The sequence below is a fragment of the Pteronotus mesoamericanus genome, unplaced genomic scaffold (assembly GCF_021234165.1).
Source record: "Pteronotus mesoamericanus isolate MK-2021 breed Mesoamerican mustached bat unplaced genomic scaffold, CSHL_Meso_final contig_502, whole genome shotgun sequence".
Classification (NCBI taxonomy): domain Eukaryota; kingdom Metazoa; phylum Chordata; class Mammalia; order Chiroptera; family Mormoopidae; genus Pteronotus; species Pteronotus mesoamericanus.
Window position 1 is genome coordinate 7232432 of NW_026555187.1, and position 27523 is coordinate 7259954.

Sequence of the window (27523 nt, forward strand, 5' to 3'; positions counted from 1 at the left end):
GCCCGGCCCAGGGTGCCCAGTGCCCCCAGCGCAGCCCTCCCGACGCCCGCGCCGGGGAACCCGCCCCACGGATCTAGCCTTAAGGGGTGAATCCTAGTAGGGAAGGCGGAGAAAAAAAAGCAAAACATCAGAAGGGCAAACCAGACCCTAGTCTGCCCTGGGAAGCTGCTTAGGGAAGGGCGCCAGGAGGAGCAGGAGCCGGACCTGGGGCCGGCCCGGGCCGGGGAGTGCTGGCCGGAGAGAATAGTCGGGGCGCGGAGGCGGGCCGAGGGCGCGGCCGGCGGGAGGGGCCGGGGCGGCGCCCAGAGGGAGGGGTGCGCACAGCGGCGCGGCTCAGCAGGTGACCGCTGGCCGGGCGGGAGCCGGCGCGAATCCCGGGTGGGCGGGCGCGGACGGCCGCGGCGCGGGGCAGGGCAGCGCAGCGCGGAGCCGGCCCGCCGGGCGGCGAAGTTTGCCGAACATGGCGGAGGAGCCCGAGGCGCGCAGGAGCGCGGCGGCGCGGCGGCTGGCGCCCCAGGAGTTGTAGCCGCCGCCGCCGCTGGGCGAGGTCGCCGCCATGGCCCGCTGGATCCCGACCAAGCGGCAGAAGTACGGGGTTGGTGAGTGCCTCCTAAGTGCGCGGGAGCGGCCCTGCGTGGCGCGAGGTTGGGCGGCGGACGCCGGGCACTGGGTGCGCGCGCCGCCTGGGACGGGGTTCGGCCCCCGCTGTCCCGGGGGCGCAGCCAGGACTCCACTGCCACGGCCGCAGTGTGGGGCGGGAAGGGATCAGAGCCCTCTCACGAAGCCCCGCGGGGGAAGTTTCTCCGGGTTTGGTGAGGCCGAGTGGCTGAAAGTGCCTTTGGCATTTGGGTTCCGGAACGGGTCAAGTTGCTCTCGAACCCAGAGCTGCAGCGCCTTGCACAGTGGAAACGTCAGAGGCGAGGGCGCTCGCCGGTTACTCAGTGGGACCCAGCGTCGGCGCTCGCCTCCCTTCTCCCCACAGTGAGGTTTCATTCAGGAGTTTGTAACCGGCTGAGGACGGCTGAGTGCTGCTCGCTGCCCCAGTGCTTTCTGCCCCCTCTTCTTAGGTTCCCTCTGGAGATCCAAAGTGAGGAGCTGGGAGTAGAAAGCCGCTCCCCCGCTTCCTCTTAGGGCCAGGAATGCTGATAACAGCTGTAAAGTGAGTGGAAAAGTCAAGCTGTGGTGTGGATGTGATGGGACAGACAGGAAGCGTGTGACTTGGGAATGGGGGTGGCGGCCACTGGGGCTCAACCCTTAACGGAGTGTGAAGAGAGGGACTACGACTGCCTTCTAAACCCCGAGTTTCGTCGCGGGATCGGCCCAGGACATTTTATGAAGGAAACCGTGACAGGTCCCGTGCTAGGCACCTGGCATTCATAGAGGCGGTGCTGGAGGGCCCCACGACCCGCGGAGAGATCGCCGCCCTGTTGGTTTGGACCCGACACAATCGATGGCTATGGGGCAGGTTTTGACCCAGGTGAATACCTTGATTCTACTTTTCGTCCAGGAGTAAGGTCGCCCAGGGCTTGTGGAAAGACTGCCATTAGCGAGTACACTCAGATGTGTGCTTTGAATTTTACCACTTCCTCTCAGGTTCATTCATTTGGCCTCCTTGTAATCTAATCTTTTATTTTACTGCCTTTCGCGTCTCCATTTTTCCTCACCTCACTCCTTACTAGGGAGGCGTCCCTGAACCTAGTCTGGTTTCTGATGGCAAAGTCCCTTTCCGAGATAACTCAACATCTCTAGGTTCTTTTTTAACTCTGTAGCCACGAGTCAGTTAATAAAAACAAACAAAGCCTCTCATATTCACTGTATTATTCTTAGATTGTGATCCTTTATGGATATATGTATAATAATAGTGCGCGTGTGTGTATTTCATTGTGTTCCCATATTCCAAAACCTTTTTTCCTTTAAATTTGTTTTAGGGTCCTTGCACTCTCCCATGGCTACAACTCAGAAATGAGTAGCTGCAGTTTTTCCTGCGCCGGACCACCTGGTCATGATTGGGTCATGAGGCTTCAGCCAGGGACTCATAGTCAGGTGACAGTAAGTCGTCAGTAGCTATGGAAGTGAAGTGCTCCGTAACAGATGGGGTTCGTTTAAAGCATATTGAGCAGAGCGTAATTGTTAGTTACTACTTACAAAGAGGTTATCAATTCTAACTTTGCTCAACAGCATTAAAGCTGTTTCCAAAACTATTAGGACTTTGGTGTAGTTAATGCAAACATAGCCCCCAAATGTGGTTTTTATTGCAGTAGTCATAGGAGCAAGTATGATATGTCCTCTCTCTGAAGTATGATATGTTCTGGAGTCAGTTTATCTTATTTGCCATCAGTCAAGAAAATTATTCAGATTGCATTTCCAGGGCCTAGGTAGCAAAATTGCTCCAGGATATAATTTGGGACATTCATTTTACTGGCCACAGTAGATTCTGATTAATCTGTATTTCACAAAAGGACCCGCTGTTAGGACAGGTTGTCCGAGAATAAATCTCTGTTGCTTGTTCCTAAAGCACAGTGTCGGTGCTGGTATCACCTCTCTGCCTGGAGACCTTCCTTGGCCTAAGGGTAAAGTCTGAGCTGAGCCCGCAGGCAAGGCTCGCAGAATCCAGTTCAGCGTGCCTTCGCCACCCTTCTCTCTCCCAGCTCCTTTCATTAACCCTCCAGTGCAGACACTGCCCTTCTCACTCCTGTGCAGTCTGCCACCAGAGTCCCTCCTTCGTGACTTTGCTCCCTTGTGCTTGTTCCCTGTCCAGAGGGCCCCCTGCTTCTGCATCTGGAAACCCAGACCCTTGTGCAGGGCTCCGACCCATCCCCGCCTTCACAGGTGGTGCTCACCAGGCCGCAGAGCTCCACGCCTCTTCGTCACCATTGCTGCGTTGTCCCAGACTGTGTTCTATTATGTGGCCTCTCGAGCTTGGCGTCCGTGAACCGGAAGGTTATGGCTTTCTGTCCCTGTCCCCCAAGAGGTAGACCAGGCACAGACCCTGCATTCACTGACAGCTCCTCCTCGGTGTTGCGATGACGTCCTAGAGCGCCAGCCTCACCTCTTTGAGGATTTGAAAACAGTTTATCCCCTTCTAGGTTTTAGCACCTCGCTCCCTCCAGTAAGAGTTTTCTTCTGTTCCGTGAGGTGGATGACTGAATGAGTCCTCAGCCTGTTTTTCTTCTGCAAGTAAAAGCATGAGATTCGCTGCTGGGGAACAAGGAAGCAGAGAATAGACGGACTTAAGTCTAATTGGAAAAATTGGGCTTGTTGGACTTTGGGGGGGTGATTGTTGTCACGTGTCTGCTAAACAGACTGTGTTTCTGCGTGAAGGAAACCATGCGATGACTGTTGGACGCCTTTGTAATGACTCAGAGCTACTCCGCGTGAGCGTGGCCCTTCGATCTCACTCCGCACTGCGGCCAGTGAAGCCAGCAGCCTCTGCTCGCTTTCCTTATCTTGCAGCCACTGTCGGCTGTCCCTGACATAGCCTAGAGGTTTCTACAGGGGCCGATATGCAGTCTGTCTGGGCTTCCCTAGTTCTTAAGTGTAGCATTGGGGCTGGATTCTTAGCATCAGCTAAATAACCTGTGCGTATTATCTTATTGGGCGAGGGGACCACCAGTCCCGCTCCTGTAAACCCCTGCTACACTATTAGTACCCACGTGTGAGGGGCTGAGCGCGAGTGCTCGGGAAAGAGTGCTCTTCCCCACAGCCCTGGAAAACTCTTCCCTCTTCCTTTTTCTTGCTTCTTTTCTTTTCCGTGATTCTTTCTTCCTCTCTTTCCTGTTTACATTGTCCTGTGGGAGGATATGAGGCTATACACATTTTTACTTACCTTATAAGCAAAAGTCAGTGATGACTATTCGGATTTGCCTTCCGATGACGGGTGCCGTTACTGTAAGGCTGCCCTTTCTGTCAAGAGGAGACACAGACTGTGTTGGCGACGGACTCTCTGCAAAATAATTATTGTTGCTGGGATTCATGATATGTACTCTTATGATGTAATAAAAGGTAGTTTGGGGGGAGTATTGGCTTTCACTGTTAGCTTTTCAGCCCTTTAGCTGTACTAGGTCCCATGAGTCTCAAAGCATTTAAGTTTGTAGAGGAAGTTTCTCCAGTGCTGGTGTAAAAAATGAAGGCAGATGCTTTGCCAGTTCCCTCAGGTGTGTGTGGGTTTCTGCCCATTTCCCACCTCCCGCCCCCCGCCCCCCACCGCCTCGTCACCATGTTCCAAATATTCTAGCTGGGGGGTGACAGCTGGGAGGGCCCTCAGGAAGTGAAGGGGGGAGCTTGGTGCCTGAAGAGGTAAGTGAGCTTTTTCCTGTTGGGTTGCATGAGCCCTTTTGGCCGTCTGGTTAAGCAGAGGGACTCCCTTCTCAGAATAATATTTTTAAGTGCAGAGTTAAGTATGAAGGATTAAAATAAAGCAAGCTGTATTGAAATACAATTTTTGAGATATTTTCAAAATTTGTGATATTGTACCATATGTGCTTCTTTATTAATATACTAAAGAACAAGGTCTAGTGGTAGGTCTTATAACTAGCATACTTTTGAGTTAGTGATGAGCGTGTATGATTTGTTAAGGTAACCACGTGTGATGGGAAAGTACCTGTGGTCTGTTGGCAATGGCATCAGTGTGACTGCAGATGCAGCTGTGGTTTCATTGCCTCTAGTCGGCATGGAAGCACATGCTGGGTGTCGGAAATTGCAGGTGTATTTTTCCCCTTTTCAGTTCCATGATCCTCTGAATTTGAACACAGGTGAAGGAGCCTTGGCTGAAGATCACACACAGCTAATCAGTTATAGAACCAGGATAAGCAACAACAGAAACACTTGCTGATCATTTGTCTACAGGAGACAGCACAACACTAGATGTTACACAATTGTAACGAATCGAAGAAATCCTTGTAGTTAATGTTTTAACTACACTGAGGCGAAGAATGGAGGAATAGAGAATAGTGTTTAATAAGAATTTACTTTGTGGCAGGCACTGTTCCGAATCTGAACCCTTTATTTCATTATGTTCCAGGGACACACAGGGCTCTCAGAGATGCTCTCAGGGGGTCCATGAGATTAAAGCTTTTTGGCAGTAATACTAAGATGCTGTGGACTTGTTTTCACACCGTCCTCTCGTGAGTACACAGTATAGCTTCCCAGAGGCCACGTGGAGTCTGGCATTGCTACAGACAGAACGCAGGAACAGACCCGAGAAGCCAGGAGCCTTTGTGAAACCAGACGTTAAAGGGATTTACAAGGACGCAAAACAGTGCCCTCCTCTATGTGTTTTGTTTGGAAAAGTAATTAAAAAATTATCTTTTAACTACAGATGACATACAACATTATAGTGATTAGACATTTATATACCTTAAGAAGTGATCACCCAGCTAAGTCTAGTACCCATCTGACACCATATATAGTTATTGGAAAAGTAGTTTTGATCTAAAAAAATACATAGTTTTTGCTAACGTGGATTGGGCTTGTTATACTTAACCTTGATGAACAAATAAGTACTTTTCAAAAGTCTCAGCTTGAATTTTTAATATGGCAAATAATTGTAGATGTAACCCATGTAAACAAAAGTTCTTTGAGGTTCATAATGGCTTTTTAAAAGAAATCTTACCCAAGGACATTTTTTCAGTGCTTTGGAGGAGGGGAGAGAAAAAGAAACCTCTATTGGTTGCCTTCTTATATGCACCCCTACTGGGGATCGAACCTGCGACCCTTGTGCCTTGATTGGGAATTGAACCTGTCACCTTTCTATCTATGGGATGACATTCCAACCAACTGACCCACACTGGCCAGGGATCAGTAACTTTAAGAGTGGGAAGGAGTTCTGAGACTAAAAGGTTTGTGTTGCTATTTTACATGTTGCTTCCTTAAATCAGTGAGATAATGCTGTGATTCTCATATATTGTCTCATTTTCCAGATTAAAACCCTTGAAGTTCATAGAAGATACGTTTCTCATCCATGGTCATATAAAATCCCACTCCCAAGCCACACTCTTCACCCTGTGTTTCCCAAACTCCAGCTGTTTCCCCGTCGCCTTGACCTCTGCTACGTGGAGGCGCCCTTTGGTGGCAGCCTCATGCCTGTTGTCAAACACATCTGTCTTCTGTATTATTTTCTATTTACTATTTTCTTTATGTTGCCTGCATTTTCCTTTTTTACTTCAAACGATTATTGAAAAAGAATCCCTTACACTCCTTCCACTGAAGGAGGACCAGCATCACTCCCCATAGACAGAAGCAACTGTAAGAGTGAAGGCAACAAAGGCGCAGTGGACTGGGAGTGGAGTGCACTGGGTCCGGCTAAATGCGGTTGCCTCTCAGGGTCTGGAGGCTTGTGCGCTACCGAAATTTCCTCTTCAATGTGCTGTAGAGTTTCCTTCTTTGTGGTAGGTAGTTCATGTTCTGCAAAGTCACCGTGAATCTGAATTAGTGAATACTGAATTAGTGCTCCTAGAGGAAAGGCAAGGTCAGGTTCCTCTGAGCCTCTGGTCACATTTTCATCAACTGATCAATACGTCCCCTTAATTTATGGGTGTTGTTGTTTAGGGTTTACAAACCTTATTCAATATGCATTGTTGGTTGGTTCACTAATGTTGAACTCATGGACAATAGCACTCTAACTCTTGCTTGAACAAAGCTTATCTATCACACGTATATTCTCCATAAGGCACATCACAGCCTTTTGGCACCTAGGAACATTAGACAGCACTTTAGCGCTGTGCTTGGGGGCACATGTGGAGGCAACTGATCAATGTCTCTTTCACACAGATATCTCTGTGTCTGTCTGTCTGTCTGTCTGTCTCTGAAAGGAACAAAATGCCCTTGGGTGAGGATTTAAAAAAGGAAGAAGAGTGTCACCTGGTTCAGCCTCAAGTGGGAACTTGCACGTCACCTTTACCATCTACGAATGCGCACGAGAGACCAGGAGTGTTGGTTTGGGGGTTGCAAGTGAATTGTAGCCAGTGGGAGAACCCACACACACAGAATATGTGAGGGTGAACCCTCTTGGATAAAAAGAGACGTGAAACGGAATCATTTTCTTGCATTGTTCAGGCCTCTGATTGAATAACCCCCCTCGGACCCTTTGGAGAGCCCTTGCTGACAGTGCCGCTGCGCTGCCTCTGTCCCACCGGCCCGCAGCTCTCCATGTCTGCCCTCTTCTTTTATTTTCTGCATACGATCCATAACTGCCCTACGTATTTCTTTGTTAGTGTGTGCTGCCTCCCACACTAGGCTGCGTAGTTGGGAGGACAGGAACATCATCTTCTTCACCAGCACGCCCAGCTCTGGGAACCGCGTAGGCCCTCGGTCAGCGCTCAGTGAATCAACAACGAAGGAGTAAGCTGGTGCTGAGCCTGTCATCTCCCTAAATCCGTCCTGTCTCCCCTAGAGGGAGGTTCCAGGCAGCAGGGAAGAGAAACATTTAAGTAATAGCTAAAATAGATTGAATACATAGGCAAAGGACTATGTGAACACTGAAATCCTAAATGTTGCCTTATTGCACAGGAAGGGAATGGGGGGGGGAGGTTGTGTTGCCTTCATCACCTGTGGAGGCTACATGGCGGAAGGTAGGTTGTCACGTTGGCTCAGTGGAAAGAGCAGAGCGTGGCCACAGTGGCGAATGGGGTTTAGGAGGTTCTGAGTCACTGGATTAGTGCTGTGTTCTGCACATGAGCTGGAAAGGGAAGAAGATGCAGTCTCACGGAAGCGGCGAGGCGTTTCAATTCATCTGCTGCTCCCCATGACCAAAAAGGGGTTGTGGTGCCTTAAAACAAACCCGGGTCTGCTATGCACCAGCTAGTGACAGCGAAAAGGTAAACAGTCACAAGGAATGTGGAGGAGAAAAAGTAATTTAGAGGACTGGCAAGGGGCTTGGAAACAAAGGTAGTAGTTACTCAAACTTTAGTTGGTCCACATTTTCAGAATGCTTCTTGTGGTGGTCAGTCTGCCATCATGTTAGCCAAAAATGCAGTTAATTTGTGGTTTGTCATCATCTAACCTAATTTTAGGAGACAAACCAGTAGGGTCTGGGAGTAAGGAATCAAGTCTCGTTGCAATGAATTTTTACACAAAGCAATTTGTTTTCGACGTCTGGTTTATTTCCAGCGATGTTATTCAATATAATAGCATTATAATTCTATACATACACAATATTTTAGTAATATCTAAAGAATTTAAAAAGGAATGTTGATCAATTTCTGTTACAACTCATTTCAATTCTTTGGAATGAGTTGTAATAGAATTTGACCCATATCTGTGGCCCACGAACTTGACTAAGGTCTCATGGCTTGTTCTTCACTAAATAATTTAATGGAGGGAAATACAGTTTTCTCCCTGATCTGATGGGTAAAGTCGCTCACGATATACCTGCTCTCTTTGGACATTAAAGGATGTATTAAATCTTTTTTGGGGGGGCGTCCTTTGACATTGGTTTGTAAGTAGCCTCCAGGACACCTCAGCATTTCATTTTTAAGCTTAAAAAAGTGCTCTTGAGATCGGGCTGAGGAATGACTTCGAGGCCGAGATTTGGGCAAGCAGGGAAGAGCAGGGATGGACGCGTTCACTTTGAACGATGCTCCGGCGTCCTCTTGGTGCCCGGGCTGGCAGGCAGGCTCCTGCCAGGGATGGTCTGAATCGCTGGCAGTCAGTTCCAGAGCAAGAGACAGAAGTGGCCTTTGTCCTTGACACAAAGCTCTGTGTCACTGCCAAGCTGCTGCTGTTCAAATGACTTGATGTCCCTGGACCCACCTTTCCCATTTGTGTCATTTTCTCTTGCATTTTTACACCTCATTAAACTGTGGAACTGCCTGTGTCAGGCAGAGTCGTTGGACCCCTCAGATTCCCTCTCTGAGACTCCCAGGAGTTCACTCTTTGTCTTTTAAAAAAACCCAAGGGGAGGAAATCGCAGCAGAGAAGAATTCTTTGAGAACAGCTCTTTGCTGACTCACCCCAGGTGAGTAAGAAGAGTAAGAACGCTTCCTGCTGACTAGCTGGTTACCCGCGTACCTGCCGTACCTGCGGCAGGATGCACCGTGCCTGTGTTTTCGGTCAACCTGGACCTCCGCGGGACTTTCACTCCCCAGCCCTTCCTCCCAGGGGCTACGAATCAGAATGGCACAAGGCTCCGCTGTAGAAATCAAACAGCTTTGCCCTCTGGTGCACAGAATCGTGAAATAGCAGCAGCAGATTCTGTAAGCCTCACCCCTGGGCTCACATCCTCATTTCATTGCAGAAATATGCCCTGGAGACCTAAAGGGACTTACCGAAACCACACAGCCAGGAGCAAATTGGTGTTTCAACTTGTCTCACAGCTGCTTCACCTCTCTTTGGAACTCTAGAGAGAGCAAGTTCCTTTATCAGGCCCCCCTGCGAGTCTGGGGAGTGAGCCCCTCGACACGACCCCGAGAAGGGCCGTGCTTCTGCCTTCCCTGGGTCTTTTGCATGTGGAGGTTTGGTTATTGTACGTAAGATCAGCTATTAAATTATCTCCCCTCCCTCTTTGATTGAGATCGAATGGGCATATATTAGCTTCAGCCATACAACATAAGGATTTTTATTCATATAGTCACAACAATAATCCTGTGAACATCAGTCACACATAGTTACAATGTTTTCCTTTGAGTGAGAACGTGAATGGGATCTGCCGTCTCAGCAACTGCAGGTATACACTGTTGGCAGCTGCAGTCGCCGTGCTGTCCGCTGCTCACTTCCCAGGGCTGCCTTATAACTGCACGTTGTGCCTTCAGACCATCTTCCCCCATTTTGCCTATCACGCCCTCTCTACCGGCCCCTCCTCAGGCTTGAACAGTTTGCTCTCTGTATCTGTGAGTTTGGATAAATACCCGGAAGTGGGATTGCTGGCTCTATGGCAGTTCAATTTTTAATTTTTGAGGAACCTCCATGCTGTATTCCAGAGCGGCACGGTGGCTGTGCATTCCCACCAGCAGTGTGCAAGAGTTCCCTTTTCTCTGCTTCCTCACCACGCTTGCTCTCGTTTATCTCTTTGATGACAGCCATTCTATTAGGTGTGAGGTGATATCTCATTGTGGTTTTGTTACCCGAAAGGGGACGGGGTGTGGGCCGGTCTGTAGCTAGCTTATGGTTCTTGACTTTGTGTAGGAAAGATATCACAAGTCCAGGTGATTTCGAGAGGATGTTTATTAGGGTTGGGGACAGCAAGACAAGGAAGGGCTTTGGTTCGAAGGAGCCACAGGAGAGCCCAGGCTGGGCTGCCTTAGCCCACTGGGAAGTCAGAGAAGAGGGGGCCTTGGAGAGAGGGTCTGGGAGGGTGGCCCAGGATGAGCTGCTCCTGCCCATTGCTCCCCTGGTTGCGAATCTCTTGGGGACCGTTAGAGTTTAGGAGACACAGGCCTGTGGGGGAAGGAGAGGGACAAGGGAGAGGCACACGTATGCTCTGGGAGGGAGAGGGTTTTGTGGGTGGGCTGAGGGCGAGGGTGTGGGGGGGTCTCAGGGGAGGCTCTCAGTAGACTATTCATCTGCTTTTCCAGGTGTGTCCTTTCAGGGTTGTGGTCTCTACTGATTGGTCAGTAGTCACTGCAGCTGGTCCTGGTGTTACCTGCCTGGCTTTGCTGCTTTCCGAGTCAGGAGCTGAAATACAATGGAGGCCTAGATGTCACCTCCAGGGCAGAACGGTCTTGGGGGCTGCATCGCAGGACCGGTGATAGGTCGGGAGGAAAGGCCACCCTGCAGACGAGGTCCTTGCTTTCCCCATTTTGCCCATAACTAGGCATTGGGGCCTCCCCCCCGGTGACCTCCTGCACCTGACTAAATTGCTCGGCCAGTCTGTTCAGCTGTCTCTCAGTTTCCCCATTCCACTTGCCGAGGCATTTTCCTAGCTTCTTCCCATTCCGCCTCGGTTTTGATTTGCTCTTCCATGATGATTAGTGATGTGGAGCATCTTTTTATATGTTTGTTGGCCATCTGTATGTCCTCTTTGGAAAAATGTATTTAGATCATACGCCCATTTTTTGATCGGTGTATGAGTTCTTTATGTATGTTGGGTATTAACCCTTTACAGATACATGATTTATAAATATCTTCTTCCTTTTGGTAAGTTGCCTTCTCATTTTGTCGATGGTTTCCTTTGTGGTTCATCTTCCCCCTTTTTAAGGAAGTTAGTTTTGGAGGTATGAGCCTGCAAAGTGGAAGTCACGCTGTGGATTCCACGGTGGTTACATGGTCTCAGGCCTGCTACGGGGCCACTGGTCACTGGGTGTTGACGTGGTGTGGGCTGCAAAATTAATTAGTAGCATGACAATCTCTTTGATGTCCCAGGCACGTTTGAGAACCAGTGTCACGGTGGTTTTCAGAGTGCTGAGGTGTGAAGGGAGGATCGTGCATTGGTCTTAAAGGATGACCTCGGCGTGAGCGAACATTGGTTTATTTTTAGACCTGTATTTTGAACAAAATGGCAATGCTGTATTCTGAAGACTTGACCTAGGAAAAATGCGAGTCAGACTTCTTATTCCCAAGGCAGATGCAGCTCCTGCTCTGTTCTCCCCAATGGGAACAGAGGGCTTGATCCCAAGGAGGAGATGCCCCCTCCCCTCATGCTGAGACAGATGCCCCTGGAATGGGGCACGGCCTCTCTGCCCTGTCTCTGGGTAGCACGGCAGCAAATCGCAGGCACCGGGGCCCGCTCTCCTGCGTTGAGCAGAGGAGACCTGCCCCTCGAGTGGGGACAGCGGGACTCGTTTGACTTTCCCCCTCACAGGGCTCTGAGGAGGCACAGTTTCCGTAACTTACACGGTTTATAGGTTTTGTCAATCAGTGGATAGCAGAAGCCTAGTTATACATTGATTGTTTGTGAAAAGGGGACTCGAAGGCTCAGATGTGGTAGGAACTTCGGTGTAGTTGAAATTCTGGTGTGCGGTGTCTTATAATAATACTGAATATGCAGCTTGTTACGGGTTTTTTTTTAAAACTTTTTTCTTCCTGGTTTTAAAGTTTACTTTTAAAAAGATTTTATTTATTTAAAATTATATATATATATATGAAAGATTTTACTTATTTACTCTTAGAGAGAGGAACAGGGAGGGAGGAGGAGAGGGAGAGAAACATCGACGTGCGAGAGATACATCAGTTGGTTGCCTCTCGAACGCTCCCAGCTGGGGACCTGGCCTGCAACCCAGGCTGTGCCCTGACTGGGAATCAACCAGCAACCTTTCCGTTCGCAGGCAGGCACTCAATCCACTGAGCCACACCAGCCAGGGCTAAAATTATATTTTATTGATGGTATTAGTACAGTTGTCTTAATTTTTCCCCCTTTACCCTCCTGCACCCAGCGCCCCCCACCGCCTCAGGCAGTCCCCCCACCATTGTTCATGTCCATGGGCCATGCGAGTAAGTTCTTTGGCTGCTTCATTTCCTATACTGTACTTTATGTCCCCTTGGCTATTCTGTAACCACCTATTTGTACTTCTTAATTCACCTCTTCACCCATCCCCCACACCCCCCTCCTATCTGGCAACCTTCAAAACATTCTCTTATCCATGACTTTTGTCTCTGTTCTTCTTAATTGATTAGTTTGTTTTTTAGATTCAACTGTTGATAGATTTGTATTTTTAGCCATATTATTGTTCATATTTTTGATCTCCTTTTTCTTAAATAAGTCCCTTTAACACTGCATATAATAATGGTTGGTGATGATGAACTTTAGTTTTTTTCTTGTCTGGGAAGGTCTTTATCTGCCCCTTGATTCTAAATGATATGTTTGCTGGGCAGAGCAATCTTGGCAGTAGGTCCCTGCTTTTCATGACTTTGAATATTTCTTGCCAATCCATTCCAGCCGGCAGTGTTACTTTCGAGAAATCAGCTGACAGTCTTATGGGAACTCCCCTGTAGGTAACTAACTTCTTTTCTCTTGCTGCTTTTAAGAGTCTCTCTTTATCTTTAACTTTTGGCATTTTAATTATGATGTGTCTTGGTGTGGTCCTCTTTGCATCCATCTTATTTGGGACTCTTTGTGTTTCCTAGACTTGCATGTCTATTTCCTTCAACCAAATTAGAGAATTTTACTTTCATTATTTTTTCAATAGATTTCCAACTTATTGCTCTTTCTCTTCTCCTTCTGGCACCCCTATGATGCATAAGTTGGACCTCTTGAAGTTGTCCCAGAGGCTGCTTATACTATCCTCAATTTTTTGGATCCTTTTTATTTTGCATTGTTCTGATTGGTTATTCTTTGCTTCCCTATGTACCATATCATTGATTTGACTCTTGGCTTCATCTAGTCTCCTGTTGTTTCCCTGTAAATTGTTCTTCATTTCAATTAGTGTATCCTTTGTTTCTGACTGGCTCTTTTTTATGCTATTGAGGTCCTCACTAAGTTCCCTGAACATCCTTATAATCAGTGTTTTGAACTCTGCATCTGATAAATTGCTTATTCCATTTTGTTTAGCTCCTTTTCTGGAGTTTTTATCTGTTCTTTCACTTGGGCCATGTTTCTTTGTCTCCTCATTTTGGCAGCCTCCCTGTGTTTGTTTCTATGTATTTGGTAGACCTACTTTGACTCTGTGTCTTGGTGGTGTGGCCTAATGTAGTAGGTCTCCTGTAGGGTCCAGAGGCACAGCTTCCCCTATCACCCAAGATGGGTACTGGAGGTGCGCCCTTTGTGTGGGCTGAGCACACTCTCCACTTAAAGTTGAACCTTGAATTCTGTTGGCAGGTCAATGGGAGGGATTTACGCAGGCCAGTCAGCTGCAAGGATTGGTTGTGACCACTTACCACAAACCTCCACCCCCATGGAGGATCAGCTGTGCAGGGGCAGGGTGGTAATTCTCTGACGTGGTCTGTAGCTGTCCACTGGGCGTTTTGGCCCTGGGGTTTTCCAGGTAGTGCAGGCCAAGTTCGGCCCTCACCTGTGTTTTGCCCATGGTACCCTATTTGAGCTATAAAGTGATCTGAAATGACTGCTACTTATGCTGGGCTTGGAGATTCCCAGGCAAAGCCAAGCTGTGAATTTAGACTGGCAGCTGCTAGTGCCGGCCCGGGGCTCACTGAGGCCAGCTGTTGCTTGTTTGATAGGATTTAGGAAGTTGTGAGGCCTGAGGAAAAAAACCCAGCCATTCATATGGAAAAGCAGTGCGGTTAGGTCTGTAAATTGGGTGGGGCGGAGTCTCTGGGGATCTCCAAGGCAGGTCAACCTGTTAGCCAGGTTGATGGAGTCTCATATATGGCACCAGGTTGCCAGCTGTGTGGAGGAAGGGTTTAGAAAAGAGACAATGGCCTCTGCTCACCCTGATGGCAGATGCTTCAGTCTCTCCCTATGTACCACTGGTGCCTTTCAAGCTGCTACCCTGGTGCTGGAGCTCAGAGGGAGTGAGTGTGAGTAGATGAGTCCACATGTGAATTCTTTAAAAGGAACTGCTTGGGGTTCTAGCATTTTCTTCCACCATCTCAATCCCCACTGATTTTTGCAGCCAGAAGTTGTGGGGATTTATCTTTGTGGCACTGGAACCCTGGGCCGGGGGGCCTGGTATGGGACTGGGACTCCTCGCTCCTGAGATACCCCTTCCAAATTTTTATCCACCATACATGGGTGAAGGACCAGCCCATTCCGCATCTGCACCCCTCCTACTAGTCGGGATGGATGTGGTTTCTTTAATTCCGTAGTTGACAGACTTCATTCAACTCAATTTCTGATGGTTCTGAGTGATGGTGGTTCTATATTTTAGTTGTAATTTTGCTGCGGTTGTGCGAAGAGGCGAGCCGTGTCTGCCTATACTGCCATCTTGACCAGAAGTCCCCTATTTATTTTTATTTGTAGAGAGAGGAGAAGGGTGGGAGAGAGGGAGAGAAACATCAATTGGTTGCCACTTGTACGCGCCCCGACCAGGGGCCAAACCCACAACCCAGGCACGGGCCCTGATCGAGAAGTGAACCAGTGACCTCCTGCTTTGTGGGATGACGCCCAACCCACTGAGTCACATGGGTCAGGGCCAGTTTGTTACGGTTTCAAAAATCCAACTACAAGGGGTGCAACCTCTATCAAATATTTACTGAAATTTAAAGTGCTCATACCCTTTGGCTTAGCAATTCCATTTTAATGAGTTTATCCTACAGATGTGCTAACACTTGTAGGGAAGGATATATGGACAAGATTATTTATTACAACATTATTTGTAACAAAACTATGAAAACAATTTAAATGCTGAAGGTTTGGGAATGAGAGCAGTAATTTATGGCACAGGCACACAGTAGGGTACTGTGTGGCCATTGAGAAGAATCAGGTTCAGGATGGGCAGCATGGCTGTAAAGCAGCGATTAAAGGAGGTCTTCAAAAAATGGCACTTGGTCAATTGGTTATCTGTTTTGAAAAATGGGTTGGACCCCTGTCTGCCTAGTGTCATATAAAAATACCGATTCCAAATGTATGAAAGGTAAAAACAGTGAAAACGTAAAAGAAAAAGCTTAAAAAAGAAAGCACAAGAGAATATCCTCTTGATCAGGCAGTAGGCAGAGATTTCTTAACAGGACGCCAAAACACTAACTTTAAAAGAAAAATAATATGCTGAGTCATAGTAAAATTAAGGACTTCTTTTCACCAAAAGACACCCTTAAAAGAGATTATAAAGAGTGGAACAAGACATTCCCGATACATCGTATTGTGACTATTTAAAGAATTACATACAGATCAGTAAGAGAAAACAATAACCTAATAGAAAAATGGGCAAATGATTTGAACAGACACCGCACAAGTAACTGATATCCAAGTGTGTAATAAACATATGGAAGGGTCCCGATTTACATTTGTCATTAGGGAGATGCAAACACAAGTATAACCCCACCAGAGGAGCTGCATTTGATTTTAAAAAAGAAAAGGAAACAAATACCAAGTGTTGGCCAGAATGTGTGGCAATAGGACATCTCATGCCCTGGTGGGAGCGTAAATAGGCACAACCACTTTGAAAACTTCTTAGCAGTCCCTGGTGAAGTTCGTCATATACCTACCCTGTGACCTAGCAGTCCCACTCTTAGAGAAATGAAAATACATTTCCACAAAAAGACTTGTGCCAAACGTTCAGAGTACACTCTTCGGCCGAGCCCCCCCTTGGAAACGGCACAGATGACACAGACCCCCATCGACGGTCAAGTGGATGCGCACAGTGTGGTGTCCGCACGCAGGGAAGGACTGTGGGGCCGTGAGCACGAACGACTGACATGCGCAGATAAACCGTGGGTGCGTCTCACAAGCACAGCCCCGGGAAAGAGGGCAAAGGCCAAAGAGTACAGACTCTGCTCTCCAACCTCTGGCAGTACCGATACCGGCAGAGCTCCCCTTCCCACACGTGGGGGTCGCAGATGGGCGCCTGCAGGGGGCGGGGTGGAAGACGTGCTGGGCACGTGCATTCAGGTTGCTGTCCTGTTTGTTCTGTCTCTTGATCTGGGTAATGGTTAGGGGGCTGCATTCAGTTTATGCAAACTTAGTGATATATACATGTATAGTACATGCATGTATGGTATGTGCATGTATGCACTTCTAAATGTATATTAAACTTAAATTTTTTAATGAGAAAAAGAATGAAGCAGCTCTAAATACATCGATAGGGGCCATTTCGAAGATACATTTGAGTAAAAGTGTGATGCAGAAAGTGCATGTATGTAATACTAATTTCAGGCATTAAACAAATGTCGGTGCAGTATGCCCTGTTCAGGCACTATTTTAGGCCCAGAATACAGAAGACAATGAAAAGTGTGTGAACGGGTTACCAGTGTAAACAAATAGATAAGTTGAATTTCCAGTAGAGAGTTTTTATTGAATATTTTTGCACAAAGTTTTGAAGTTTGTGCAGCGTGACTGGGTTACCAATGTAAGCAAATAAATAAATGGAGTTTGACCACCCTATCACTACTAATGCAGTTTGAGACTTAAAGGCAGCAGCTGCTGTCACCTCAGCTTTGGGGATCCAGCAGCTGAAACAGACTCTTTCGGTGGTTTGACCCCAATCACACAGGATGTGCTGGCTGGCTAGGCAGGTAGCTCTTCTGCTGATTCTTGAACTGCGCTGACTTCCGAGTAGTCTAGCAAAAGTCAAATACCATGTGTTCCTGTATTCTTGATGACCATCTGTAATTTCATACACTTTGCTTTTTATCTTTCAGTTAATTACTTAAGACGCACTGTCTCTTTGTTTATAATCAAAAACCAAATCCAAGCTTTTGCTTCAGTTAAGTGCAAAATGGAATTTTCATGTTTATACTAGTCTCATCTCTTTAGGATCCTAAAAGTTAAAACTTGTAGAATCGTGTCTCATTAATTTTATTTTGTTGGTGGTTTTTCTGATCTAAATGGCTATTTTATGGTGGATAAACCATTCATCTCAAGCTTTGTCTCTTGTATCTGTTTGAAGATGTTAAAAGTACTGTCATATTTTGATAAAGTAATTGGCAGTCTGGTGGTATACACAGCACTTGGTCTTGTGTTACATAAAACAAAGTATTTCAATAGTAAAGCAGAACATTTATGCACAATTATTTCTATAGTCTCAGCATCTCTCACATGATCTGCATTTTTAACAGGACGCCACCTTCTGAGTTGCTAAAGACAATTGAGACAGATGACGATTTGCCCAGTGGCAGGTGGCAAGCTAACATCTGAACCCTGGTTACAAGCATGTAGTCCTGCACGCTGGACTTAGGGTCCTGTGGCTAAGCAGTGCTTGAAACCGCGTCGTCAGGGTGGAGGCAAAAGCCAGGTGCTGCAGCAGGAAGTTCTGGAGAGCAGCTTCTTGTGGCTGGAATTTTAAAGTCCAAGTCTGCTCCTTTGGATTACTCGTTGCCTCTGTGAGGTCACATAAGGCTCCAAGCCAAGTGAGAAAATAGGACTAAGAGTGGTGCCCTTCCGGGCGCGCCATGGGCTGTCCGCAGTCCGTAGCTGCCGGCCCGTGGGGTGGGGAGCCTGCCTGACGGTACGCTGAGCCCGGCAATCGCACGCCCTTGTTTGCAGAGCAGGGTTGGTTCTTAAGTTGTTAATAATTGGTTAACCCTGAACCTGTCTTCAAAGGTCCAGCCTGGAGTCTAGCATGTTTTCAGTTTCGAAGGCTTTATGGACAGCAATGGCCTGGTCTTGCAGGAACCCTCCTGGAAGATATTTCAGCTCCTAGGGGTCTGGGCGATGGGACTTTTTGTTCACTGTTCCTGTGGTTTTGGAATGGCATGCACTCACCTATGCAGGGGCTCCTAACAGGTATAAGTGAATAGTACCTTCACACCTAACTACCTGACTCACTGGACGTTTTGAGTCAGGCCAACTGGAATTTGCATCCCCACTCGGAGTGGGTCACGCGCGTCCCTGCGCTGAGACGGGACGCATTCTCTGAGCACCTGCTATGCTCCAGTGGCTCACGGGCAGTTGTAAGGATTATGGAAGTAACGAACAGAAAAAACAGAGTAGGCAGGGCTTTGTAAAGGCTGCTTTCCTTCCCTTTGGCCTGACAGTGTCACAAAATAAGCACCTCTGGTGTCACAGACTCCTGGACATTTGTGACCAGTAACCATTTCTGGGCCTTCCATACAGATTATCCTAGAATCTGAGCGCAGGAATCCATTGGGAACAGAATCCTGGATGGTTATCCGATGGGCCTGTAAGCCTTCCTTAAGGAAGACTGAAGCCTACTTGAGTGAAAGAGTTCCCTGCCTATAGAATATTCTGGAATCATTTTCCCAAAGAACACCTCATGCCCGGGGAGAGGGGGAGCTCGGTCCACCTCTGACCGCGTGAGGATGGCCACTCCAGCTGGTCTTCAGGTGGTTTGGTCACTTTCAGGGAGGTTCCCTTGTAAGCGCACACGTTCAGAAATGGTTTGAGTCTGTAGAAGAATTCTTTTCATGTTTAAGTTCTGATCTAGGCCAAGAGCCTTGGAAATTTTGAATCCCATATTTTCTAACCTGAATTAGATATGAGTCTGCTTGCTCAGTTCAGATTTTGACAACATGGCTTGTTTCAGAAGCAAAAGGCTCACTCCATGAAGCAGTCCATAATCCCATTAGTTTTCTCCTTTGGTGACATTTGATTCTGATTTAATTCAGTGACATGAGGACAGATTTTTAGACCAGGAAAACGGGGAGGCCCTCATGTGTTATCCAGAGGACTGAAGTTTTAAGTGTCAGGTCAGGATGTGTTAGGGAAGGACTTCGGGCCTTGTGGATTTTTGCTTTATTTGTTTAGTTCCCTTCTTTACTTTGGATTTGATTTTTTTTTTTTTTAAGATCCCAGGAGACAAAATTCCATGTTGAGGAGGTTTCAAACCTTAGGGAAAAGTTGTATCACTGTATTTCTAAAAGAGCTCCTATCAGGAAAGGATAGATGGAGGAAATACAAATGATATCTGTAATTAAACATGCGTTCCGCCAGATGTGTCTGTGCCCTCTGGCATTTACCAGCGGCCTTGAGTGGCAGGGGTTTATACCTTTGGAACATTACAAGGCTTGTTTCCTGGCTGCCATAGTCACCCTACCACGTTCCTTTGTCTGCCTTAGTTCCGAGAATTTTTTTTTTTTTTTACTGGTTTGTAACACCACGTGCTTGGATTAAGCTTCAGGAATTACTCATTTCATAAAATCACTTGTTTTTTGTATTCTGGGGCATTTAGCGTTTGGCGGGACGGTGGCAACGTGAAGCCAGCAGGGGCGTACTGGATCTGGGCTTAGGAAGCCGGTTTGTAGTTCCATCTCTGCTGCAGACGCGGTCAGGTGGCTGACTCTTCCACTGAGTTTTTCCATCTGTAAAATAGAGATAATATTTTCTACAACCTTCCAGATTCTCAGAGTGGGAAGGATTTTCACTTTTTGAAAATGTATGAAAATGAGTTCCGCAGCACCGGTAAAGCCGCAGTCATGAGCCAGAAAAATGTCATGCTCACAGGTGGACACGCCACTGACCTTTCTGCCTGGAGGCTCACTCGGAAGGTTTCGTCCAGAAGAAGCTTTGGGGCAAGGAAGCCTGTTTCTTCATGGCCTTTTCTTCACATGCCAGCTGTAATCTTACAGTATTTCTTCTAACTCCTCGGCAGCTTTTATATACTCTTCAGGTTGGTTAAGTCATTCATAACATGAAGAGCTAATTTGCCATTCTTGCCACTGAACTTGTGACCCTTTCATCTGGTTTCCAGTTCTGAGATTTCCCCTCATGCTCCAAGTCATGTTTCTCAAGTATTAAAGGGAGATCGGATTTAACATGGCGTTGCGTGTGATGCGGCGTGTGATTTGAATTGTGATTTGAAGTATGATTCTGCTGTTGCTAGAGCAAAGTTTAATCCCTGGCTTTCCCACCTCGTGCAGGTGTTTGGATCTGGTGAAAGTAATTCACACCCCTCCCCCCCGCCAAGACAGGTGCCTTGATCTGCCTTCCAGACGTTTCTGTTGTTGCTGATGGGGTTGTCAGGACACAGATCTGTTAGGGCATCCACGAGTTAGCAGGTCTAGCGTTGCAGGTGCATGAAGGCAAGGGACAGCTGTGTTACTGGTAAACTCGTGGAAATGCACGTTCTGCGTTTATTCCCCTTGTGCTCTCGAGACACCTCACTGAGGGGCAGGTAGGTGCTCGGCCATGGAGGGATCCAGAGGAGACGTGGGCAAGACTGCATTCCTGGGCGGCTTATAGTGAACTGCAGGACCGCAAGGAAGGGGGCCGCGGTGACTAGTAGAAGGCGAAGCATGAAGATGGTGCAGAGAAGCTCCCTCTGGGCTCTAGTCTTTAGAGATGCAGAGGTTGTTCTGAGGGGAGAGGGAAGGCTTCAGGGAAGAAGCTGAACTTCACAGAAGCGGGCATCTAGTTCGGGAAGGTGGGGGATGTGGCTCCGCATTGGCATTGGCTAAAATGCAAGTATTCCGGGCAGGTAGAGGGGGAGAACGCTGTCCATTCTGGCTGGAGCAAAGGTGAAGGGGAGAGGAGGGAAATGACGGAGGTTATTTCAGGTTGTGGGGGAGCCTCGTTTACTTGACTTTCTTCTTTCTCTTTAGCCATTATTAAGGCTGCGTGGTGTGCTGGCAAACTAGCTGTCCAGGAAAAAGCACTCCCTAATTTGTAGCATCTGCCCGTGTCTCTGGTGCCCATACCCCCACCGCGGCCAGTTCCAAGCTGCCCACAGATAAACAGATGGTTCCCAGAACCATCTTGAACATGTAACGGCAACTGCGTGCCAGGCCGAGCCTGCTCCAGCGCCCCGTGAATGGCCGGCCTGGTGCAGTGCCTGTGTGACCAGCAGTCGCTGTGGTACCTGTCTGGGCACAGCTGGTGCCGGAGGCCGAGGGAAGGCCTGGTAGCAGCTGCGATTGACACCGTTTGTCCCCGTGACCATTGCTGATCTGCGAATGGGTGGGGCCACCACCCCGGGGAGGCCATTCCACAGTCTGGACAGTGACATAGGTCTTGGCACAAAGAAATGAGCTGTGTTGATCAGGATCCCTGTCTGGGGAGTTTGAATGAAGGAGTCCCAAGAGCTGTTTTGCCAAAGAGGCAGAAGTTGGGAGGGTGCCGTTCAACAGCTGAACCCAAAGCAAACCGGAGGCCCAGTGTGGCCAAAGTTATGAATAGGAAACCACATGGACACAGAGGCTGGAAAGAAGGGAGCAGAAACCCTGCAGCCTTGGAGGGGGCACCCAGGCCCCGGAGCTGCCCCCTTCTCAGCAGCTTGCCAGTTTCGCGGCCAACCATCCCTTCCTTGAGGTGGCTCCAGTGGGTCTCTGTCCTGAGAAACACACCCCAGAGTCCCCTGCAGAGCTCTCCATGGACACAGCACATCCCTCAAGGTGAGGGCAAATCATGTGCCTCTTAAAAAATTTTTTTTAGTAATTGATTTGGCGGGGTGGGGGTCGGGGAGAGAAACATTGATATTGTTCCACTCTCTATGCGCTCATTGGTTGCTCCTTGTGTCCTGATGAGAGATCGAACCCGCACCCTTGGTGTGTCGGAGGATGCTCTAAGCCACCGAGCCACCCGGCCAGGGCCAGGTCTGTGCTCGGACTGAGGATGCACGCGCCATGCCCTTGCCCTTATTTCCTGGCACCCCCCCCCCCGCTTGTGAACATTTTTTTTTTTCATTACAGCAGGGCTGGTTTTGAATCCACGATGTTGGGAGAATAGCCAATAGGACATGTGGGGGGTGTATCTCTTCGGCACTGACCATCAGAGAAGTCACGAGAAAGTTGGAGCCCTCGGCGGCGGGGAAGAGAAGGAGCTCTCTATTTGCTGAGGGCGTCTGGCGAGCGTGGGGGAGAGGGTGGCCGCACTGCGCTGGTATGAGATGCCATCTGAAAGAGGGCTGGGGCAGATCTGGGCCTTTACCCTGTCTGCTGGCCTCACCGCATGCAAATCGGAGAAAACTGAGTTGTTAAGCAGGGGAAGTCAAGCCTCACTGTTTTTGCCCAACACTTAGTCATACACAAATGAAATAGGTCCTCTGGCGAAGGGGCCTTGCAATGGGGATGAGGCAGTTTCGAGGGAAGGGGGCTTCCTCTTTTAAGGGAACACTGGAGACTGGGAGAGGGTAAAGAGAGTGCTTGGCAATCAGCAAATGGGATTCCTCGCTGACTGTCCGTAACCGCTTGCGCGACCTTACCTAAGTTGCTTCTGGGGGCTTCCGTTTCCTCACCCATAATGAGGGATTTTTGCTGACAGAACTTGACCTTTTTTATTTGAGAAGTAAAGCTCCTTTGAGACTCTAATGAGAGCTGTGGATTCTTTCCCCAGAAAATTGTGCATGTGCCTTTGCAGACAAAAGTTCACAGGCAATTTGAAGGAAGTCACAGGCAATTCAGGGACTGATGGAGCCCCGTTTAAGAACCCCTGCATTAGAAAACATCTGAGCATTAGCTTTTTGTGTCTGTCAGATTTCATTCTCCTAAGACCTTGAATCGTGGGAGAACCTGGAAAATCTGCTCGGGCCTCCTTTCTGCCGCAGCGAGAGACAAGGCCCCTCCAAGACACTGAGCTGGAGGCTTAAACAGCGGAGCAGGCTGACTGTTTCCTCAGGGACCTGTGACCTCCTGAAGCATACATTCTAAGCTGGGGGTGGGGGGGCGGACAGACAGCACACTTCAAGTATTTGTAAGGTCATGTCAGTCCATGGTAGGCGCCGCGAGAATGTTCATCAAAGAAGATGCTGCTGCAGAGTGGTGGGGTGGCTGCTGTAGTTTCGGCAGGGCCGTCGGAGGTCGCTGCTCTGAGGAGGTGACACTTGGGAAAAGGTCTGAATAAAAGAAGGACCGAGCCGTGCACGTCTAGGGTACGAGCACTCCAGGCAGAGGGTGTGGGCCACAGAGGGCCAGTGAGGCTGGATCTGAGCGAGGTCGGAGGGGGGCAGCGCTAGGGGATAGGTCCAGGGGTCGGCGGGATTCGGGCAGGGGTATCCTGTGCCCACGTGGAAAACGGACTGTATGTACCTGGAATGACATCTCATAATAATGGTCACGCGTTAAGCCACCCGTTCTTCTGGCGGACTTTTCCCCCAATGTGCCAGGAGGCAGGGAGCTAGCTGAGTAAGTCAGTAGTCTCAGATCGGCTCCCAGTCGGCGGCACCAGGCAGCTTTCTGAAGATAAAGGCTCGGCAGCGCCAACCGAGGTCAGAAGGTGTCTTCCGCAGGTGAGGCCCAGGCCTCTGCTGTATTTTGTTTCAGAACCTTCCTGATGGTTCTGGTACACAGATGCTGGACCTGCCTTGGGAGCACTGTCTGAATGAGATAGTTCGTCTTCAAGGAGCGGACTAGGGAGCAGGGGGACAGGGTGCTGCCCAAATCATCGCGTGGACATGGGAAAGGAATCTGTTTTGTGAGAAGCACAAAACATGCTAAAGAGGCTTTCAGAAGAGGAAGTGAGCACTTTCCATTGCAGAGGACGGCGAGGCCCAAGGAGCAGCCAAGCCCACGTCCTCACCCGTGAAGCGGGGTGAGCTCGGAACCCCCACACGGAGGGCTGTAGAGGCGCAGTGAGCAGGTGCCTGGGAGAACTCCAGACCAGGCCTGGCGTGTAGTAAGTGCTCAGTAAATACGACCAGTCATTTCAATGGCGTCTTACGGAACAGTTAGAATTTCTGAACTGTAAAATGTTATCTACATAGCTTGTCATCTAGGAAGAGCTTTTTTTGTTTTTGTTTTTTTTAACAGAGCTTCCATTTAAATTGAAATAACTACTACACTCAAAAAAGTCCGAGCTTGATGTCTTAGTTAACGAGGTGATCCAGATTTTCCAAATACATCCATCTGTATAACCTTGTACAGGAAATGTTCTGTTCCTGACATTAACTGGTGCTTAACTTGATACATTTGAACCTTCCTCATTGTACTTATTTATTGGACTAGCCTCCAAGGACTAGCTGTGCACCGAGCATTGTGCTCAGTGCAGCGGGCGAGGCCTGCGTGCCCAAGGCCTGGAGGAGGAGCTTGTGTTATAGTTGGGGAAGTGACTGCTCATAAAGCCAAAATCAGCTGAGCCTTCGTTGCCTTGGTACCACCTAGGAAGTAGACTGGATGCACATCTGCCCACAACATCTGGATCCCATTTCAGTTGGAAAGTCTGTTTGAAAAGGAAATACCCAGATGTGTCATGTGACTGTGGCCAATTCATTCTAAGTATGTAGTTAGAAAGCTCCTGAATCATTTTGCTTATGTTGAAGCTTGCAAGTGGGAGGGTTGAGGGAACACCTCCGTCCCCCCGCCCCCCACCAGCCGCGGGACTGCAGGGAAACCCAGGAAAAGGGAGGGTCTGACAGGCCAGGGCGCTTTGCAGCAGTGTCATGGGATGGATGGACAGTGTCCTGTCCCCTCTTCAGGGACTGCTCAGGAAGTGGATTAAGGCATTCCGGCTGGGCTTTAACGGACCCCAGAATTTTGACTGCCAGAACTGAAAAGGGATTCATCCGCTGTTTAGAGGCTATTCCCTGGCGGTTCAAAGGGTAATTGCTTGATTCCAAGAAAAGGCGCAGTGGATTCTCAGCGGGAGCTTTGTGGATTGCCCACAGTGGTTGTGGGTGGGCGCGTTTGTTTGAAAAGGCCCCCTGCCTGTTCTCCTGGAGGCGGGGGCGGGGGCGGGGGTGGGGTTGGAATGAAAGATGGAAAGTTGAACCCTGGGCTCAGTGGGAGTCTAATCAAGAGAAAAGTTTCCTGTGGATCCAGCCCAGACCCTAGCTGGCCAGGGAGGCCTCTCCATTTCCTGCCTGAAATGAACCGGCAAAATGAAAAGGCGGGTGTGTTACAGCGCCTTCCCTGGGGGACCCGGCCTGTGCAGAGCCCTCTTCACCTGGATGGAGCTGTTTGTTTCACACGGAAGTCTGAGCCGCCTGGAAAATGCATGAATGTAGCGAAACGGAGCTGCGGATCCCTGGGTTCCTCCCTCTGGCTGGGGGAGCTGTTTGTGCCCTTTCCTTTGTGTCTTTTTCTGAAGCCTTTGGAGATGTGAGAAACTGGAAACCTGGGAGGCCGAGCTTGGTTTTCCTTCTTTCGGGTTTTCCCTGGGCTCCATGGGGCTTAATGAGGAACCGTCTTTCAAGTCGCCTTCCAGGAGGAATCCACTTGCATTGCGAATACCTCCCCCACCCCCAACCCCAAGGAGAAGCAGTAATGCAAATCCCGGCATGATAAACACATTTCTTCTTGCAGGTGGCTGGCAGGAGGGCTGGGAAAGGTCTCCCTCCTTCCTGCGGCTGCCCAGAGAGGCCCCTGAGGACTGCACGGGGTGTGGGAGCTTGATGGCCTGTGTGCACCCCTCTGCTTTTAGGGAACTAGCCCTGCCTTCTTCATTTTGCCTGTTCCTCTTTTGAGTCTAACCTGGGGCACTGGACAGGCGCTCCCAGGGAGTTTGGTGTGGACGGATGAGCCGGGACCGGTGTCTGCCCTGGCCGTGGGAAGAGGCTTGGGGGCTGCGTGATCTGGGGTGCGAGCGGGTAGACGGTTGGCGAACACCTCCGCCAAAGGGGAAGTGGCACGTTACACATCTTAAGTGACAGAATGATCCCAGGGTTCCAGATTTCAGTCTTGTATTTGTCTCTGCAACCTCCCGATGGGCGACAGGCACCGGCAGGAGCTCTGGTTTTGCCCAGCGATTCTCGCTTCAGGGGCAGCTGAGGGACGCCCTGCCGCCACCGCCGCCCTGGCTGGCTGGGCCTCTGTGCTGGGGCGCCCCCTGTCCCGTGTTGCTCGCCTGGAATGCCAGCCCCTCGCCCTCTCCTGTCCGTTCAGTGGGCGTGGGTGGGTCATTCTCCTTCCATAAGCCGTGCGTGTCAATGCGAAGGTGACAGATGAACGGGACATCAGGTGGTGGCACACGGGAGAGGCTCTGCCTGTCACTGGCCATTGGCTGAGATGACACGGCTCAGAGGACCAGAACGGGATGCCCTGAATCAGGGTCCCTGCCCCGGCCCGCTCCGAACCCCCCTTACCTATGGGAAGCTGGCGACCGGAACGAAAGACTCCGCATCCTTCCGGCTGGACCCAGGCCTCTCTTGCATCACCAGACGAGTCTTCTGAAGGAAGTGGCGTCATCTGGAAATGGGGGTGTGGGACCCTGTGCAGGGGGACGTCCTGGTCTGCTGCTGAGAGGGGACCTGGGTCCCCAGACCCGGGAGTGTCCTGACAATGGTGCAGCTGGCTCTTTGTGTCTCTTTGGAAAGCGTGAGGGAATTGGATGACCAGTTTGATTGCAGCTTTAAAATGTGGATAAGCTAGAGTGACATGGCAGCCAGCTTGCTCTGTGGGGACAGAGCCGCTTTGAACCAGAGTCACTGTGTGGGGGTGGGGTGGGGTGGGGGCCTCTCTTCTTCCGCGGCCTGGATTCCCACACGCGGAGGAGGGATGGGGCATAACTTTTAGTTCTTATGGGCAGGAGCCACGCCTTCTGCCCCCACAGCACAGGACCAGCCCCTGTCAGGCGCAGAGGAAGGTCTCTGGTGACTTTTATGAAGTGTTAGGGTGGTGATTCACGTGAGGCAGGGACAGCCTCTCCAAGGGAGGGCAGGTCAGAGCCTGGGAGAAAGGGATTAATTACTCCTCCCAAACGAAGCGCAGGGAATCTGCAACCTCCTCAGCCTTGGACTTGCTGTTATTTCTGCTTCTGGCAACAGTGTTTCCAACTACGGTGTCTACCCATTGGAAAACTTTTTCTTTTTTAACCATAAAAAGACCATTTATTAAAGCAATGTTGTCCTATCGGTAAAGAATTTACAATAATACAAAGTGACAACTCTTAACTTTGATATCATCCCCCCCAGTTGAATAGAGTAAAAGTTTACTGAAATTTTTGTGTTATCAAAAATAACAACTCTTAGGTTCTTGATCATGTCAAATCCTGTGAACACTACACAAACGTGTGCGCGCACGCAGACACACACACACACACACAATTTCACATATAATTGGGAGGGGATTTAAGAAATAGTTCATGTTTAAACAAGTCATTATATTGATGCTCTCTGGACCCCTTAATAGTGGACACCTTATAGAGGAGCCATTGAAGTTAGCGATTTCAAGTCACCGTCAGTAACTGAGTTTCCTGATCACCGCGATTGGCTTG

The 27523-nt window shown here is 49.1% G+C and overlaps 1 protein-coding gene across 1 annotated transcript in view; it reads left to right on the plus strand.

Moving 5' to 3' along the window:
* The first annotated feature begins 386 nt into the window (after window positions 1-386).
* DOCK5 (dedicator of cytokinesis 5) overlaps window positions 387-27523 on the plus strand; it is a 186354-nt gene continuing 159217 nt past the window's right edge. The window contains exon 1 of the mRNA XM_054578985.1: window positions 387-599. Within this exon, the coding sequence (XP_054434960.1) occupies window positions 557-599 (43 nt within the window). The 5' untranslated portion in view covers window positions 387-556. The remainder of the gene's footprint in view (window positions 600-27523) is intronic.